The 14,205-nt window shown below is 47.2% G+C and overlaps 1 protein-coding gene across 2 annotated transcripts in view; it reads right to left on the bottom strand.

Moving 5' to 3' along the window:
* The window catches only part of Usp42 (ubiquitin specific peptidase 42), a 39,593-nt gene that overhangs the window by 2,799 nt on the left and 22,589 nt on the right, over positions 1 to 14,205 (bottom strand). Inside the window, exons 6-16 of one of the 2 annotated variants that reach the window (XM_045143132.1) lie at positions 13,711 to 13,778; positions 12,461 to 12,531; positions 11,739 to 11,821; positions 10,095 to 10,206; positions 9,290 to 9,430; positions 9,054 to 9,154; positions 6,881 to 7,031; positions 4,995 to 5,717; positions 4,813 to 4,904; positions 1,832 to 3,292; positions 617 to 921 (exon numbers count right to left, since the gene is read on the bottom strand). In XM_045143132.1, coding sequence (XP_044999067.1) covers positions 617 to 921; positions 1,832 to 3,292; positions 4,813 to 4,904; positions 4,995 to 5,717; positions 6,881 to 7,031; positions 9,054 to 9,154; positions 9,290 to 9,430; positions 10,095 to 10,206; positions 11,739 to 11,821; positions 12,461 to 12,531; positions 13,711 to 13,778 — 3,308 coding nt within the window. Of the gene's footprint in view, positions 1 to 606; positions 922 to 1,831; positions 3,293 to 4,812; positions 4,905 to 4,994; positions 5,718 to 6,880; positions 7,032 to 9,053; positions 9,155 to 9,289; positions 9,431 to 10,094; positions 10,207 to 11,738; positions 11,822 to 12,460; positions 12,532 to 13,710; positions 13,779 to 14,205 lie in introns of both variants that reach the window. The other variant, XM_045143131.1, reaches the window with a different exon arrangement.

The raw sequence follows: 14,205 nt of genomic DNA on the forward strand, positions 1-14,205 counted from the left end.
CCAGGGTCAGAGGTCATTCATTGGCTACGAGCTAGAGCAAGACAGCCTGGAATGGTGGCATGGGCCTATAAGCCCAGCACTCAGGAGGACAAGCGAGGAGCATCCTGAGTTCCAGGTTAGAAGGGAGGAGAGACAGAAGGAAGGCTGTGATAAATGCAAACTTACAAGGGAAGACAGCCCACCAACATCTCTGCCAACAAGAAGCCCAGATACCACACAGCCTCACAAGAGCAAGACCCACAACACAGGTGCCTAAGCTCAGCTGGCTGAGGCAGACCACTAATGTTTCTAGAAGCCCATGTCATCCAGTTACAGGCGATAGGCAGGAGGCCTCAAGGATTCAGAGGAATAAGGCATCTAGGGCCTGAGTCCACAGGTTCTAGAGGGAGTTCCATGCAACTTGGCCTTCAGCAGAGGCTGGTGACCAGCTAGACTTCAACCACACACTGGCTCCGGGGCAAGGCTGGATGAGACAGGGACCCATGCTTGTATTTGGGGTGCTCATGTTCACTTTCACACCCTCTTATGCCTGAGGTTCTCTCTCCACAATTAACTTTTCCAAAACACTTTATGGTAGGAGCTTCTAGCTCCTTAACTCCAACTAACCTCCTCTCACCTTGGCCATACTCTGGCAAAGGACACCGGTCAGGCCTGCTTTCCATCCGTAAATGCTTCATCTTCTCCCGGAAAGGGCCGGTGCCTTCCAGAGGCAGGTCGTTGGCTAATAGAAAGGCGCCCTCGGTTCTCCGAAAATGACCAACAGCCTCATAGCTTGGGGCCTCCATTACACGTAGCTCATCTTCATCTTGCACAAAGTCCTCGGATTTCCGTGAGTGCCTTTTTTTCTTTTTTTTCTTTCTTTTATGTTTATGGATGTCAGCATCAGAGTACGCTGCTGAGACGTCGGAGTCTTGCTGGTATCTGCAGAAGCAGTAGCCAGAACTCAGCACCCAGAAAACCTCCATCCCAGACAGGCCCAGCCCCAGGCCCCCCACACTTTACCAGAACAAGGGCTGTGCAGCCACCGGGGGTCGAGGGGGAAGATGGGTGGTAACTGGCTAGGTGATTTCCTTTGACTCAACCCATTTTTTAGGATCAGGGTCATTTATGTACCAATTCCAACTCCACCACTGATCCCCAGATGGCCATGTTGACCATGACAGGCACGGTGTTGGCAACTACTCCTAACACAATGATGGTCCTGCTCCTGTTCCCAGGTCTCGGGCACAGAGAAAGCAGGCTGTGACCTCCAGGCCCAGGGAACCGTGCCTGTTCTCACACAGGCGGCCTTGGCAATCTTCTCCCTGGGCTTCAGGTCATGTCAGCTAAAACTCCCAGCAACTGTGTTCACACTCCCTCATCCTGCTGGGAGACATTTCTAGACAGTCGTCAACCACCAATTTAGCATCTAAAAAGCTAAAAAACAGGTGGGCAGGTGGGCACAGCCATAATTCCAGCACTGGGGAGAGTGAGGCAGGAGGATCAAGTTTCTGAGGCCCCCCTGGGCCTCAAAAAAAAAAAATAAATCAAAAACCATTTAAAACTTCAAAATGATAAATGGAGACCAAAAAGAAAAACAGGAAAAAAGGTGGCAGGAGGGGGGCATGGGACGGGGCAAAAGCCACAGATACTACCAAAGTTTCTGTCTTCACAACACTATGGAGCAGTGTACAGTTTAAAAGCAGTGTTAACTTCAGAGGTGTGTAAAAATAGCGAACTCAAGACAAGATGGAAATGAGAACTCAAACCCCTGTGACTGACGCAGCCCTCTGCTTCTTGCTGCGGTTAGAGGGGAACCGGTGCCACTGCCCGAGGCCCTCCCCGCCCTCACCTGCAGTCCCGCTCCCGGTGTTTGTCTTTGGACTTCTTTTTCTTCTTGGATTTTTTGTGCTTCTTGGCCCGAGGCTCTTCTAAAGAGTCCTTCTCTAGGCTTCTGGTGGCTTTCTTTTCTAGGTGGCTACCATTATTTTCCAGATTCTCGTACCTCCGTTTCCGTAACTTGATGCTTTCGTGCTCATGGAAGCGCTGGGAAAGGCCACAGCTGATATCCAGGGCTCCCAGGGCAGACTTCTCCTGGGGATACCCGGGGAGACTGGAGGCCACACGGGAGGCGTGGAAGTGGGGCTGCTCCTTGCCCCGGGCCAGTGGCTCCCAGCCCTTGTGGTTCCAGTAGTAGTCCTTGTGTGGCCGCCCAGGCTGCCCCAGGCGCTCGTGCTCGCGGCTGCCGTGCAGAGGCCGCCACTCCCGGGCCGGGTAGGCGCCGTACCTGTCCTGGTAGTACCTGCACTTTTCCCAGCGCATCTTCTCTGGATAGAACCTCTCCCGGCCCCACGCGTGCTCACTCTCCGAGTGGTAGTACCTGCCCCAGTCCTGCTCTGGTCCGTTCCTCACCCGAGAGTGGTGGTGGGTGTACCTGCCCAGACACCGCCTCTCCCCGGGGCTGACCCGGTCGCCCTGGCCCGGGTGCTGGCTGCCGTTGCAGTGCACAGCGGCCAGGTGGCGCTCCGGCTTGGCCCGCTCCCGGCTGTAGGAGCAGCGCGGCCGGCGGTGGTAACTGTCCTCCGTCTTGCCCCGGCTATCCCTGGTGCGCTCCCCGCTGGAGGAGCGCCTCCGATGGTTGCGGTAATGGCCGCGATCGACTTTTCTGAGGCTATTGATCTTTTCCTTTGCTGGAGAAGGCTCTAGACCTTTGGGCCCCACCTTGTTTCCATCGCCTCTCTCACCACTACCCTGCTCAGGGACCCCTTCACAAGGGGCAGTGGTCCTGTCCACCTGGGAAGGCAGTGACTCTGCAGAGGCAGCAGAGCTTCTGGAAACGTCTTCCGCCTCTTTGCTCCTGTCCTTGTTGAGGTAAAAGATGAGCTGGTGCTCACACCCATCTCCTGAACGTACCAGAGGATCCGGGCCCAGCCTTGCCACCACGTCCGCACACTGGGAGTCCTGTGCGCTCTCAGCTACCATCCCCTTTACCACTTGGGATGGCTGGGCCTGGTCGATGGCCAGGGCTCCAGGGTCACACGGCTCGGGCAGCTGGACCCCACCAGCGGCAGCACTACTGGTGCTGCAGAGTGTGGGGACCGCGGGGAACGGCTCCCTGGGCTCTGCCCTGGCTGCTTCAGAAGCTGCTTCTTTGGTAGCACTGAGGGAGGGGTCCAAGAGTGGCAAGGCCTGTGGGGTCCTGCTGCTCAGGCTGCTGACTGCCCCGGGGGTCTCACAGGAGGCAGCCTCAGTGATGTCAGCCACCTGCTCTATAGCAGGCTCCTCAGGAGGGCTTTTCTCCGTTCCAGTTTGACTGCAACCCAACCAAAAACAGAGAGACAAACAAACCAATGGTTAGCTTGACTGCCATGCACGCTTTTCTCACCACCAGGTTACACTTGTTACCAAACACTTTATAAGCTCTCAGTATAGAGAGCACGTGTAATCCCAGCACTTGAGAAGTGGAGGTAGAAAGATTAGAAATTCAAGATCATCTTCAACTACACAGCAAGTTCCAGGCCAGTCTGGACTACATGAGTCTGTCTCAACAGAGAAAGAAGTCTGACCACCACCACAAATGATGGCTACTTGTTCCCCTGGCCACCCTTCTTTCTGATTTCTCTCCTGGAGCCTCAGCAGCACAGCAGACTCATCCAAGAGAGCCAGCAGCTTCTAGAATTACGACAAGGTAGAGGTAGGGGCTCAGTGAGACTTCAGGAAAACAGAAGCAAATGCACTCTGTCCCTGGCATCTTAAGAATTTGGTATGCTGGAGGTTACCAACAGCTACTGGGACCTGCAGGAGCCCCCACTTCTTAGAATGGAATTGGCATGCACTGGGCCACCATGCAGCAGCTATTACTGGAGTGCTCTAGAAGGGGCTGGGAAGTCAGTCCACACACTCCCCTGCTGTTTATGCACCACCACCTACAATTCTAAGTGCAGTCTAGGAGGCTCTAAGTGACTCTAGGAGGGAAACAGAGTCACAGTGCTAATTTACTCAGAGTTCCAGTTTTGGGGGGGTTGGCATTAGTTGGGGGGAGGGGCTGCTGACAAAGGGTCTCATGTAACCCAAGCTGGCCTAAAACTCACTATGTGGGCAAGGATGACTTGAGCTCCTGACCCTCCTCATCTACTACCTCCTGAGTGCTGGGGTGATGGGTATATGTCCCTATACCAGACTCAGCTCATGTCTTTATGTTACTGGGAAAGAGGGTCTGTGCTATGTAGCCTTGCCAGCACGGGCCCTCCACGGCCCCATAGGGCCCACACCAGCACTCGTGCCACAGAGGGAGCTCTCATCCCACATCCTCATCTCTGTGGGGTGAGAACCCTGCTTATTTTGACAAAAAAAAAAAAAAAAAAGACAGCACTTGGTATTCAAACTTAGAAGTGTGTCAGTAATAAATACCACAGGACCGTGAGTTCAGGACCAGCCTGTGCTGTTACATACATAGTAAGACCCTTGTCTCAAAAAGCAAAGAAGTAGCTAGGCATAGTGGCACACACCTTTAATCCCAGCACACTGTGAGTTTGAGGTCAGCCTAAACTAGAGCAAGACCCTACCTCGGGGGGCGGGGGGGGGGGGGTATGAAACTAGCATCAGAACCCAGAGAAGAGGGAAAGCAGGAGAAGAAAATGTCAGCTTACATGTATCAAGTTGTCATAACCAGTAGCTCTACAGAGCAACTTAACAAAACCCTAGATTATTATTATTTCATACTTCAAAGTGTTCAGGAAGAGACTTCTATAGAGTTAAAACACCAACACCATGCCGAGGAACTACTGCATGTTGTGCTATGTGCTTCCTGGTTCCTGTTTATTTCCGTTTTACCTTGTTTCGTCTGCTGAGCCTTTCACACTATTGAGTTTGAAGGTCTCTAAGACTTTGTCTTCAGGGAGAGATGGTAAGGAAACGGGTATCAGCTACAATAAAAACAAACACATTTCAGCTTCAGCTGCCACCTCTGTGCTTAGTGAAATCAGCCACACCAAAAGCTACAGACAATGCCTCACCTTGCCAGGAAGACCATTTGCTTTAGTGAAGAGATTTTCTGAATGAAGACCAGGCTGGGCTGGGCAGCTGGCACCATCAAATGACAGGCCATTCTCTTTTGAGTCACTGTCTGTGCTACTAGCACCATTTAGAGTGATGGGTTCTTGAATCTCGGGTGGAGAGGCCATGGCATCTTTGGCTTCTGGCCCTGCACAGTGGGTGCTTGCCATCACACCCACGCCATTCTCCACACCGTTCTCCTTTGCCAAGCCTTTGGACTCCTCATCAGACTCTTCGGATGACTCAGCGCCATAGGGGACCAGCACACTGGAGCCCAGCTTGGCCTTGCCGTTCACCATGGGTTTAGGACAAGATTCACGTGGGGACACTAATTTTGCTACTTTACTAGACACTGGGGCTGGCGGTCCATTCGAGGTAGACTGCGCTGCAGAGGGACTGGTGGCTGCAGAGGGACTGGTGGCAGCAGTGGGGGGCCCGGCCTCATGAGGGGCCTCCAGTGAAGTGCTGTGGTTGGGCTGCACCTGACCTTGGCTAACAGACAGCTTGTTGTGAATACTGATGGTGATTTTTTGTTTCTTGGGGTGTTCCGGAATAACAGAGGGCCTGTTAACTGACCAGTTTTGCACAGAAGTGGATGCACTAACAGGATTTCCCTTAGGGCTTGACACTGAACTGCTTGGCAGATCCTTCACTGGCCCAGTCCCATTCAAGTGAGGTGGGTTCTAGAAGAAAATCACAAAGGGGTCAGCACTCCAAGAACAGGATACACACTGGCTGACTGCCCTTCCCATTTCAGTCTCATTACCTGACAAGTTTCAAGTATCTAGAAACACCTGCTTGCCTTTCACCTGCTACCCACATACACCTTTCACAGGCCACGGTTTTCTGGAAGTTAATCAACACGACAAATATGTTTGTCAGAATACAACCGCCAGACCAGCTTCTTTGTGTTCCCATGAGTCCCATGGAATCATCTGTACGCTCTCCTCAGCTGGGTCATGTTGACAGAGAGAGAAGAGGGCGCTTCGGGCCTGCTCTTGCTCCCACTACTGCTGCACCATGTGGTGACCTGTGAAAGCTGGCTAGTGGTGCGTCATGTATGGCCTGCACAAGCCTTGCTTATGTAGCTCAATTAGTTGCTATCCTGACTGTGGAAGGCTTCACAGTCAAAAGGAACCAACAAAAACCTCTTGAAAGCCCAATCCCTGCTGCCTCACTGTTTGCCAGGGCCTGCATGTCACTAAAACAGAACCAATTTAAAAGAGCTAAGGTTACCTATGTAGCTCATGAAGTTGCTTAAAGCAAATGGTGCACAATGGCCATTTAAAAAAGCATACAATTAGACAATGTAAAAATTCAAATCAAACTCAAACTGGGAAGCTGGAAAACTCAGCAGTACCAGACAAGGGTCAGTCTGCAGCAGAAAGCCTGAGTGCTATGGCCCAGGAGTCTGACCAGTATGGTTTCTCTCTGTAAACTATTCCATGTGATACAGAAACATGGCTGTCCTCTCAACAGGACTGCAGGAACCTGAAACACTCAGGTGGACAACAGAAATGCCACATTCCCCAAAACAGCTGTTTGGACATGAGTGTCCCTGTAAAAGGATCACTCTCCCTGAGTATAATTTAATGAAGAATCCTGGTATCTCGCCCACAAGGAGCCTGTGCGCAAGTCCTCAGTAGACGCTACCATATACTGTCCTACCAGCTCATCCTGAGGGCTCTGCATATTTCAATCGCGTGTAATAAAGGGTCTCAGTACACTTCTCTGACAAGAAATCCAGCTACAGAGGAGGGTGTGGCAATGACTGTCATGTTATCAGAAGGTCTGATGCATTTCTGTAAACTGAACATGAGAACTATGTTCTCCTCTGGAATGTTACCTTCACCATGTGAGAGGGAAGCTGTGGACCAATAAACCCAGTGGAGGCCTGCTTGTTGTTGACCACCCGCTGACCGACTGCAGGGCGTGGGGAAGCCTGGCTGGGGCTGTGAGTGGAATGAGCAGCTTCTCCATTTTTCACATCAAGGGACCTGGGGACAAAGAATGATGTGGCTTAGGATGAAGAAACACATCTCAGAAACAATTCCTTTACAACATCTATGAAGAATTTTTTTTTAAATTTTTTATTTATTTGAGAGTGACCGACACAGAGAGAAAGACAGATAGAGGGAGAGAGAGAGAATGGGCGCGCCAGGGCTTCCAGCCTCTGCAAACGAACTCCAGATGCGTGCACCCCCTTGTGCATCTGGCTAACGTGGGACCTGGGGAACTGAGCCTCGAACCGGGGTCCTTAGGCTTCACAGGCAAGCGCTTAACCGCTAAGCCATCTCTCCAGCCCTATGAAGAATTTTTATGCCTCAGAATAATCTCCATTAGGATTAGAGTAATGTGAGTCTTCAGACCAGGACAAAAGGGCAAGCTGGGTAAATGAAATCCTAGTTTTGTCTTTGTTTCCCCTTCCTCACTCACTCGCTCTCATTTTGTATGTGAGACAGGTCTCGCTCTATGGCCCTAGCAGGTCTGGCGATCACTCATGGCCCAGGCTGACCCTCACCTGCGGCACTCCTTCTGCCTCAGTCTCCTGACTGCTGGGATTACAAGTGTGAAATCATTATGCCAGGCTCTGAAATGATGTCTCTTTTTGTTGTTGTTATCAGAGAGAAAGGGAACGAGAGAGAAAGAGAGAGAGAATTGGTGCACAGGGCCTCCAGTCACTATAATCAAACTCTAAATGTGTGTGCCATATTGTGTGCATGTGTAACCTTGCATCACCTTATGCATCTGGCTTATGTGGGACCTGGAGAGCCTAACGAGTCCTTAGGTGTCACAGGCAAGTGCCATAACTGCTAAACCATCTCTCCGGCCCTGAAATATGTCTTAAACGATATACTATGAGGATGCTGCAATCTGTCAGCTACTTATCTTTTCTGTTTACTTATATTATTAACTATGACTATAGACCATTGTAGAAGATCTGTAATGTCTAAAAAAGTTAAGTGAACACTTCCCCTCACCTTGCCCCTCAGAGGCAGTTCTCGTTCTGATTCAGGGGATCATTCCCTATCTCTCTACCCTTACTACTGTTTTCAATACCCATATTTCACATTGCTTTTCCTCCAATATGTTCCACATTTTCCCAGAGCATTAAAAAAAACAACAACAAAAAAAAAAAGTTTTGGGGCTGGAGAGATGGCTTAAGGCGTTTGTCTGCAAAGCCAAAGAACCCAGGTTTGACTCCCCTATACCCATGTAAGCCAGATGTACAAGGGGGCACACACCTGGAGTTTGTTAGCGTGCCCATTCTCTTTTTCTCAAATAAAGAAAAATAAAATATTTAAAAAAAAAAACAAAAAACAGGTTTAGGGCTGGAGAGATGGCTTAGCGGTTAAGTGCTTGCCTGTGAAGCCTAAGGACCCCGGTTCGAGGCTCGGTTCCCCAGGTCCCACGTTTGCCAGATGCACAAGGGGGCGCACGCGTCTGGAGTTTGTTTGCAGAGGCTGGAGGCCCTGGCGCGCCCATTCTCTCTCTTTCCCTCTATCTGTCTTTCTCTCTGTGTCTGTCGCTCTCAAATAAATAAATAAAAAATTAAAAAAAGAAAAAAACAGGTTTAAGACAGGCAAAGTGGTGCATGACTTTAATCCTAGCACTTGGGAAGCTGAGGTGGGATGACTGCTGAGAGTTTGAGGCCAGCCTGAGACTTCATACACAGTGAATTCCAAGTCAAGATGAGTGAGACCCTACCTTGAAAAAAACAAAACAAACAAAAAGAAAGCTTAAAAATCACTCTCAGCAGGAAAATGAGTTCAAAGCCTGAGCAACCCTTATCTTCTCCCACTAAAAATACACATAAATCACTCTTAACAGCTATATAATATTTTAACACATGGATCTATCCTGTCATAATGTTCTTAATTTTCAGCTGTTTGGGATCCCTGGGGGTCGGATGATGTAGCTGAGTGGTAGAGGGCTAATATGCTGATGGCGGGGCGGGGGGGGGGGGTACAGGAAATGGCATAACAGAAAGGCCAGCAGTCTTGTTTTTATAGCAATACCTGATATAAAACAGCACATAAGCTTGTTGGTTGAGGACTGATCTAATATCACTAGTAGACACAATCGAGTCATTCATTTGGTACCAGAGGCCATTGCTAGCCTGCAAAGAGACCAAAGCACAGTCAAGAGATGCATAAGGAAAAGAGGCACTCACACTTTATTGTGAAGTTCTCCCTCTCACCCCCCAAAATGTCAGAGTGTGCTTCTACAGTTGTCAGCCAAGCCCACAGCTTACTTTTATATAACAGAAATAATGGCCAGCATGACAGTTGAAGCCAGTGTGCACCAGCACCGCATATAAAACATAAATAATTGGCTCTCCATTGTGTTGAGACATATATGGTCGAATGTCAAGGTATTCAGGATATTTCACATCCTAAAAAGAAATGGAAAGAGAAGAAATGACCGTCATCCCTGAAGGCACAGATGGCCCACACCTCTAGCTCTAGGTCGCTCCACGGTGTGTGAGTGACGACTGGCAGCACCTGCCGCAGGAACCACCTTCCGAAGCACAAGGAGCCTGGAGTACTGAAACAACCCCACTGCTTTCATTTCCTTTTAAAAAAGGAAGAATTCACATGCAGTAAATTCAACAGAATGGTAATTCTGGACATTAATCAACACTTTATTTTGAATGACTCTGGAATGCATTCTTTGTTTCTCTCATATGCTATTCTATTTGGGGAAGAAAATGAACTCTGATGGAAAGAACTGCAAAACCTAACAGGGAGTCCTCTTTGGATTTCAAATTCTACAAGCTTTTCCTAGACCCTCTTTGCCAGGGTTCCCAAAGAACTGATGGGAAGCACAACAGCAGACAACAGCTACCAACCTGACCACTAAGAGTCCAGCAGCTAAAGGGCAGAGTGTAAACATCCTAGCTCAGTTCCCTGACCTTTTTTCCCCCTGCATCTAATTCTGGAAAAACTCAGAACACTGACCAACAAAACTGGCTCACAATGTCATTATAACCTTGAATAGCCACTGACACTCGAGCCTTGAAAGCTCCACATAAAAGAATGTTAACATCCTCTACATACCTTAGCAATTTTGCCACCAGTAAAATTTGCAAAGCGTTTCAGAGAAATTGTAAGAACATTGGAGGATCGATGTATTGTGAACCTTTTTGAAGCAGGAACCATCTTTTTGCACCTTGAAATACAGAAGTAGGGATTAAGATTAATGTGTATACATTTTGATTCTTTTTTTTCAAGGTGGGGTCTCACTAGTCCAGGCTAACCTGGAATTCACTATGTAGCCTCAGGGTGGCCACGAACTCATGGTGGTCCTCCTACCTCTGCTTCCCAAGTGCTGGGATTAAAGGCGTGCACCACCATGCCCAGCTCATTTTAATGTTTTAGTCTTTCCTTTGTTGTTTTGCTTTGTTTTTTAAAGGTAGGGTTTTGCTGCTCTAGCCCAGGCTGACCTGGAATTCATAATCTAGTCTCAGGGTGTCCTTGAACTCACGGCAATCTCCTACCGCTGCCTCCCGAATGCTGGGATTAAAGGTGTGCACCATCACACCTGGCTAGTCTTTCCTTTTTTATTTCACTAAAAGCAGGCAGGAGGATCATTAACAAAGCTAGGCTGCGGTACATAGGAAGGCCCTGCCTCAAAAAAAAAAAAAAAAAAAAAAAGCAAGCATTCTAAAGCACCAAACTTACTAACTTGGGCTGGGAATATGGCTCTAAGCAATGGAGCATTTTCCTGGCATGTGAGAGACTATGGACTCCATCTCAAGTACACAAAAATGGCAATTCAAAAGCAGTGGAAAGTACACAGATGTCTAAGCTGGAATAATTCTGTGAAAGCAAAGCCCTCTCCAGAGAAGAAGGAAGAAGCCGGGTGTGGTGACGCATGCTTTTAATCCCAGCACTCAAGAGGCACAGGTAGGATGATCGCTGTAAGTTCAAGGCCACCCTTAGACTGACTACATAGTGAATTCCAGGTCAGCCTGGGCTAGAGTGAGATACTACCCTGAAAAACCAAAAAATAGTAGTAATGCCTATGAAGTAGCAAAGGGATATCGCAATGCTCCTAGAAAAAAGGAGAGAGCCTTTTTCCTGCACTCTGATGAATACCAGATAATACAAGATTACTGCCAGGAGTGGTGGTGTACACCTTTAGTCCCAGCACTGAGGCTAAGGTAGGAGGCCAGCCTGGGCTAGTATGAGTTCTAGATCAGCCCGAGCCAGAGTGAGACCCTACAATAACAATAATAAATTAAAAAAAAAAGAAAAGATGGCCTCTGCATTACCAAGTACAAAGTAGCAATGTATTTAATTGGCCATTTTAGATCAGCACCACCTGTCTGCTAGGAACATGGACCAAGAAATGTGATGAAGATGCTGTCAACAGACACTGTTCACACTGGGTTGTCCCTAGAGGCTGCACTAATATGTGGCATGTAAGTCATTTTATTTAGCTTTCTCCCATCCAAGCAGCTCTGAAAGCAAGGTGTCTGTCTCCCAATGGTACAGAATTGTCCATCTTGAAGGAATGAGAACCCTACACACTTCATACTCTGGCCTTGAAGGACAAAAACCAGTGTCTCCATATGGCTTCAGAAGCTACAGGCAACCCAGTGGCCATTCAGTCACACTGCACTCATCCAAACCACGACTCTCTGCCACCCCCAACAGGACAGCCAACATACAGCAAGAACCGAGTCACCCTCTTCTTACTTGCTGCATTTATATGAATTTTCGCCATCCAGCTGTTCGGGTTTTACAAACTGCTCCAATGCCTTGGTGACACTTTGAACGGCCTGTAAGCAAAAAGCATAAACATTGTATCACCATTTATGCCACTCTGAGTTGAGATGGATGGGTGGATGGGTGGGTAGATAAATAGATGGAAAGGCAGGCAAATATAAAAGTGCACACACTAGGCTCAGATAGAAAAACAAATGAAAATTTTTATGTAAAAATTTCTTCATGGTGATGTGTCCTTTATACTTCTACAAACTAAGTGACCCACCCACTGAAAAAACAAGCTGGTTAAAGTGAATGTGTTAACAGGGTACTGGCCGCAGTTTTACTTAGGTGAGCATGAAAGTGAAATCTGTAAGGATGCAGGCATGTGTACCACAAAATGTCCTTACTGGACCACCACACACCACCAGAGGACAAGGCTTCCACACAGAGCTAAGTCCTCTACTCTGGAGCAGTATTTACCAAACCACTAATGCAAGTAATTCTGAAGGAGAGGTTTTACATATTACATATGCTATTAGATGAAAACAAAAGCTCAAGGACAAAATTCAAAAATTCAAAAGCACTGGAAAGTTTAAAAATGTTTCTGACAGATCACAGCCATCTAAGTTTGGCTAATACAAGCACCAGGCAAAAGGTCAAATGGAACAAAACTATTTAAAACTTAACTATGACAGTAATATCAAATTTACCTTTATCTCCAATGTTATATCAAGATATGGATCAAAAGTATCTGAAACAGCCTTGCAGTTTAAGCATTTCACTGAAATAATGAAAAAAAATACACATGATAAGCAAAGTGTAACTGTGGCAGCAAACTGCTGAAATGACAAATACAGATACTATTTCAAACAAAAAATTGAAATAGTTTTCTCTATTGCTGTGGGCAAAAATCCATGAATCTGACTCTCATACTGGTTGAAATATAAATTAGGCCAGGCGTAGTGGTGCACGCCTTTAATCCCAGCACTCGGGAGGCAGAGGTAGGAGGACTGCCATGAGTTCGAGGCCACCCTGAGACTCCATAATGAATTCCAGGTCAGCCTGGACTAGAGTGAGACCCTACCTCAAAGAACCAAAAAAATAAGAAGAAGAAAGAAATATAAATTAGTATAACCTTTTGTAATAAAAGTAGGTATTAAAATTTAAAATAGGGGCTGGAGAAATGGCTTAGCAGTTAAGGCACTTGCCTGCAAAGCCAAAGGACCCAAGTTCAATTCCCCAGGACCCATGTAAGCCAGATACACAAGGTGGCATATTATGTATGAAATTTGTTTGCAGTGGCTGAAGACCCTGACATGCCCATTCTCTCTTTCTCTTTCTCTCTGTCTAACAAATTAAAAAATAAAATAAAGTAGAAGCTTTTAAAAAATTTTTAAATATACCGTCTAATGCAGACATCATAATACTAAGACTTTGTCCTACACATTCACTTTTATGTAGACATAAAACAGGTGTACATGGATGTTCTATACAGCACTAATGGTAATAACAAAACAGAATCCTGAATCTCCACCAACACAAAATAAAATGAATGAAATAATAACGTAACTGTGAGCTGGGCATGGTGGTGCACACCTTTAATCACAGTACTCAGGAAGCAAGAGGTAGGAGGATCGCTGAGAGTTTGAAGCCACCCTGAGAATACATAGTGAATTCCAGGTCAGCCTGGGCTACAGTGAAACCCTACCTCAAAAAATCAAAATGATGATGATGATGCAACTGTGACTTTATACATCTATGTGTGGAAATATAGAAAAGTAGCTGACATTAAGAGAAAAAACAAAGTATTACACATATATACTCCCAGTATGCTCAAACAGGTGCAGGGGCTGTCTTTGGGAAGGGGGAGCCTGGGCTGGCCCAGGGATCTGCTTTTTACTACTTGCATTTTAAAACCGTAAGCATATATCACATTATCAGCTTTCAAACAAGTGTTTACCTCGAGATCTTAAGTATCCTCCAAATATCTGACAGACAAGTGTGGTGGCCTGGGTGTGTCTGTCTAATCTGAAAAACAGAAAAACAGGTGTGCTAAGAATTTGGGACAAACATCACAAGTACTGTGACTACATTTTAAAAACATCTACAATCATAAAAGAGCAAGAACTCACAAAGAAGACACACAAACAATAAAAAGGCATAGTATGTGTGTTGCTGGAAACTAGCCCAAAGTGAAGAGTTGGTGAAGAAGACAGAAGGAACTGTGTTATGAAGGGAGCTTGAAACTGAGTCGTAAGTGTGAACGATGATGCCCTTAGCACACCTGTGACAGTGTTCAAGAGATATGGAAGGGAATGGTGGAGCAGACAGGGCGCCTTCCTCTGTCCCAGCCTATAGTTATCCAAACAGACCCTGAGGACTTGCAGAGGCAATGAGAACACAAAGGGAGAGAGAAGTATCATGTGTGGGGGACAGAGTAGGTGTGGGTCATTCC

This window comes from Jaculus jaculus, chromosome 2 (assembly GCF_020740685.1).
Source record: "Jaculus jaculus isolate mJacJac1 chromosome 2, mJacJac1.mat.Y.cur, whole genome shotgun sequence".
In the NCBI taxonomy this organism is placed as follows: Eukaryota; Metazoa; Chordata; class Mammalia; order Rodentia; family Dipodidae; genus Jaculus; species Jaculus jaculus.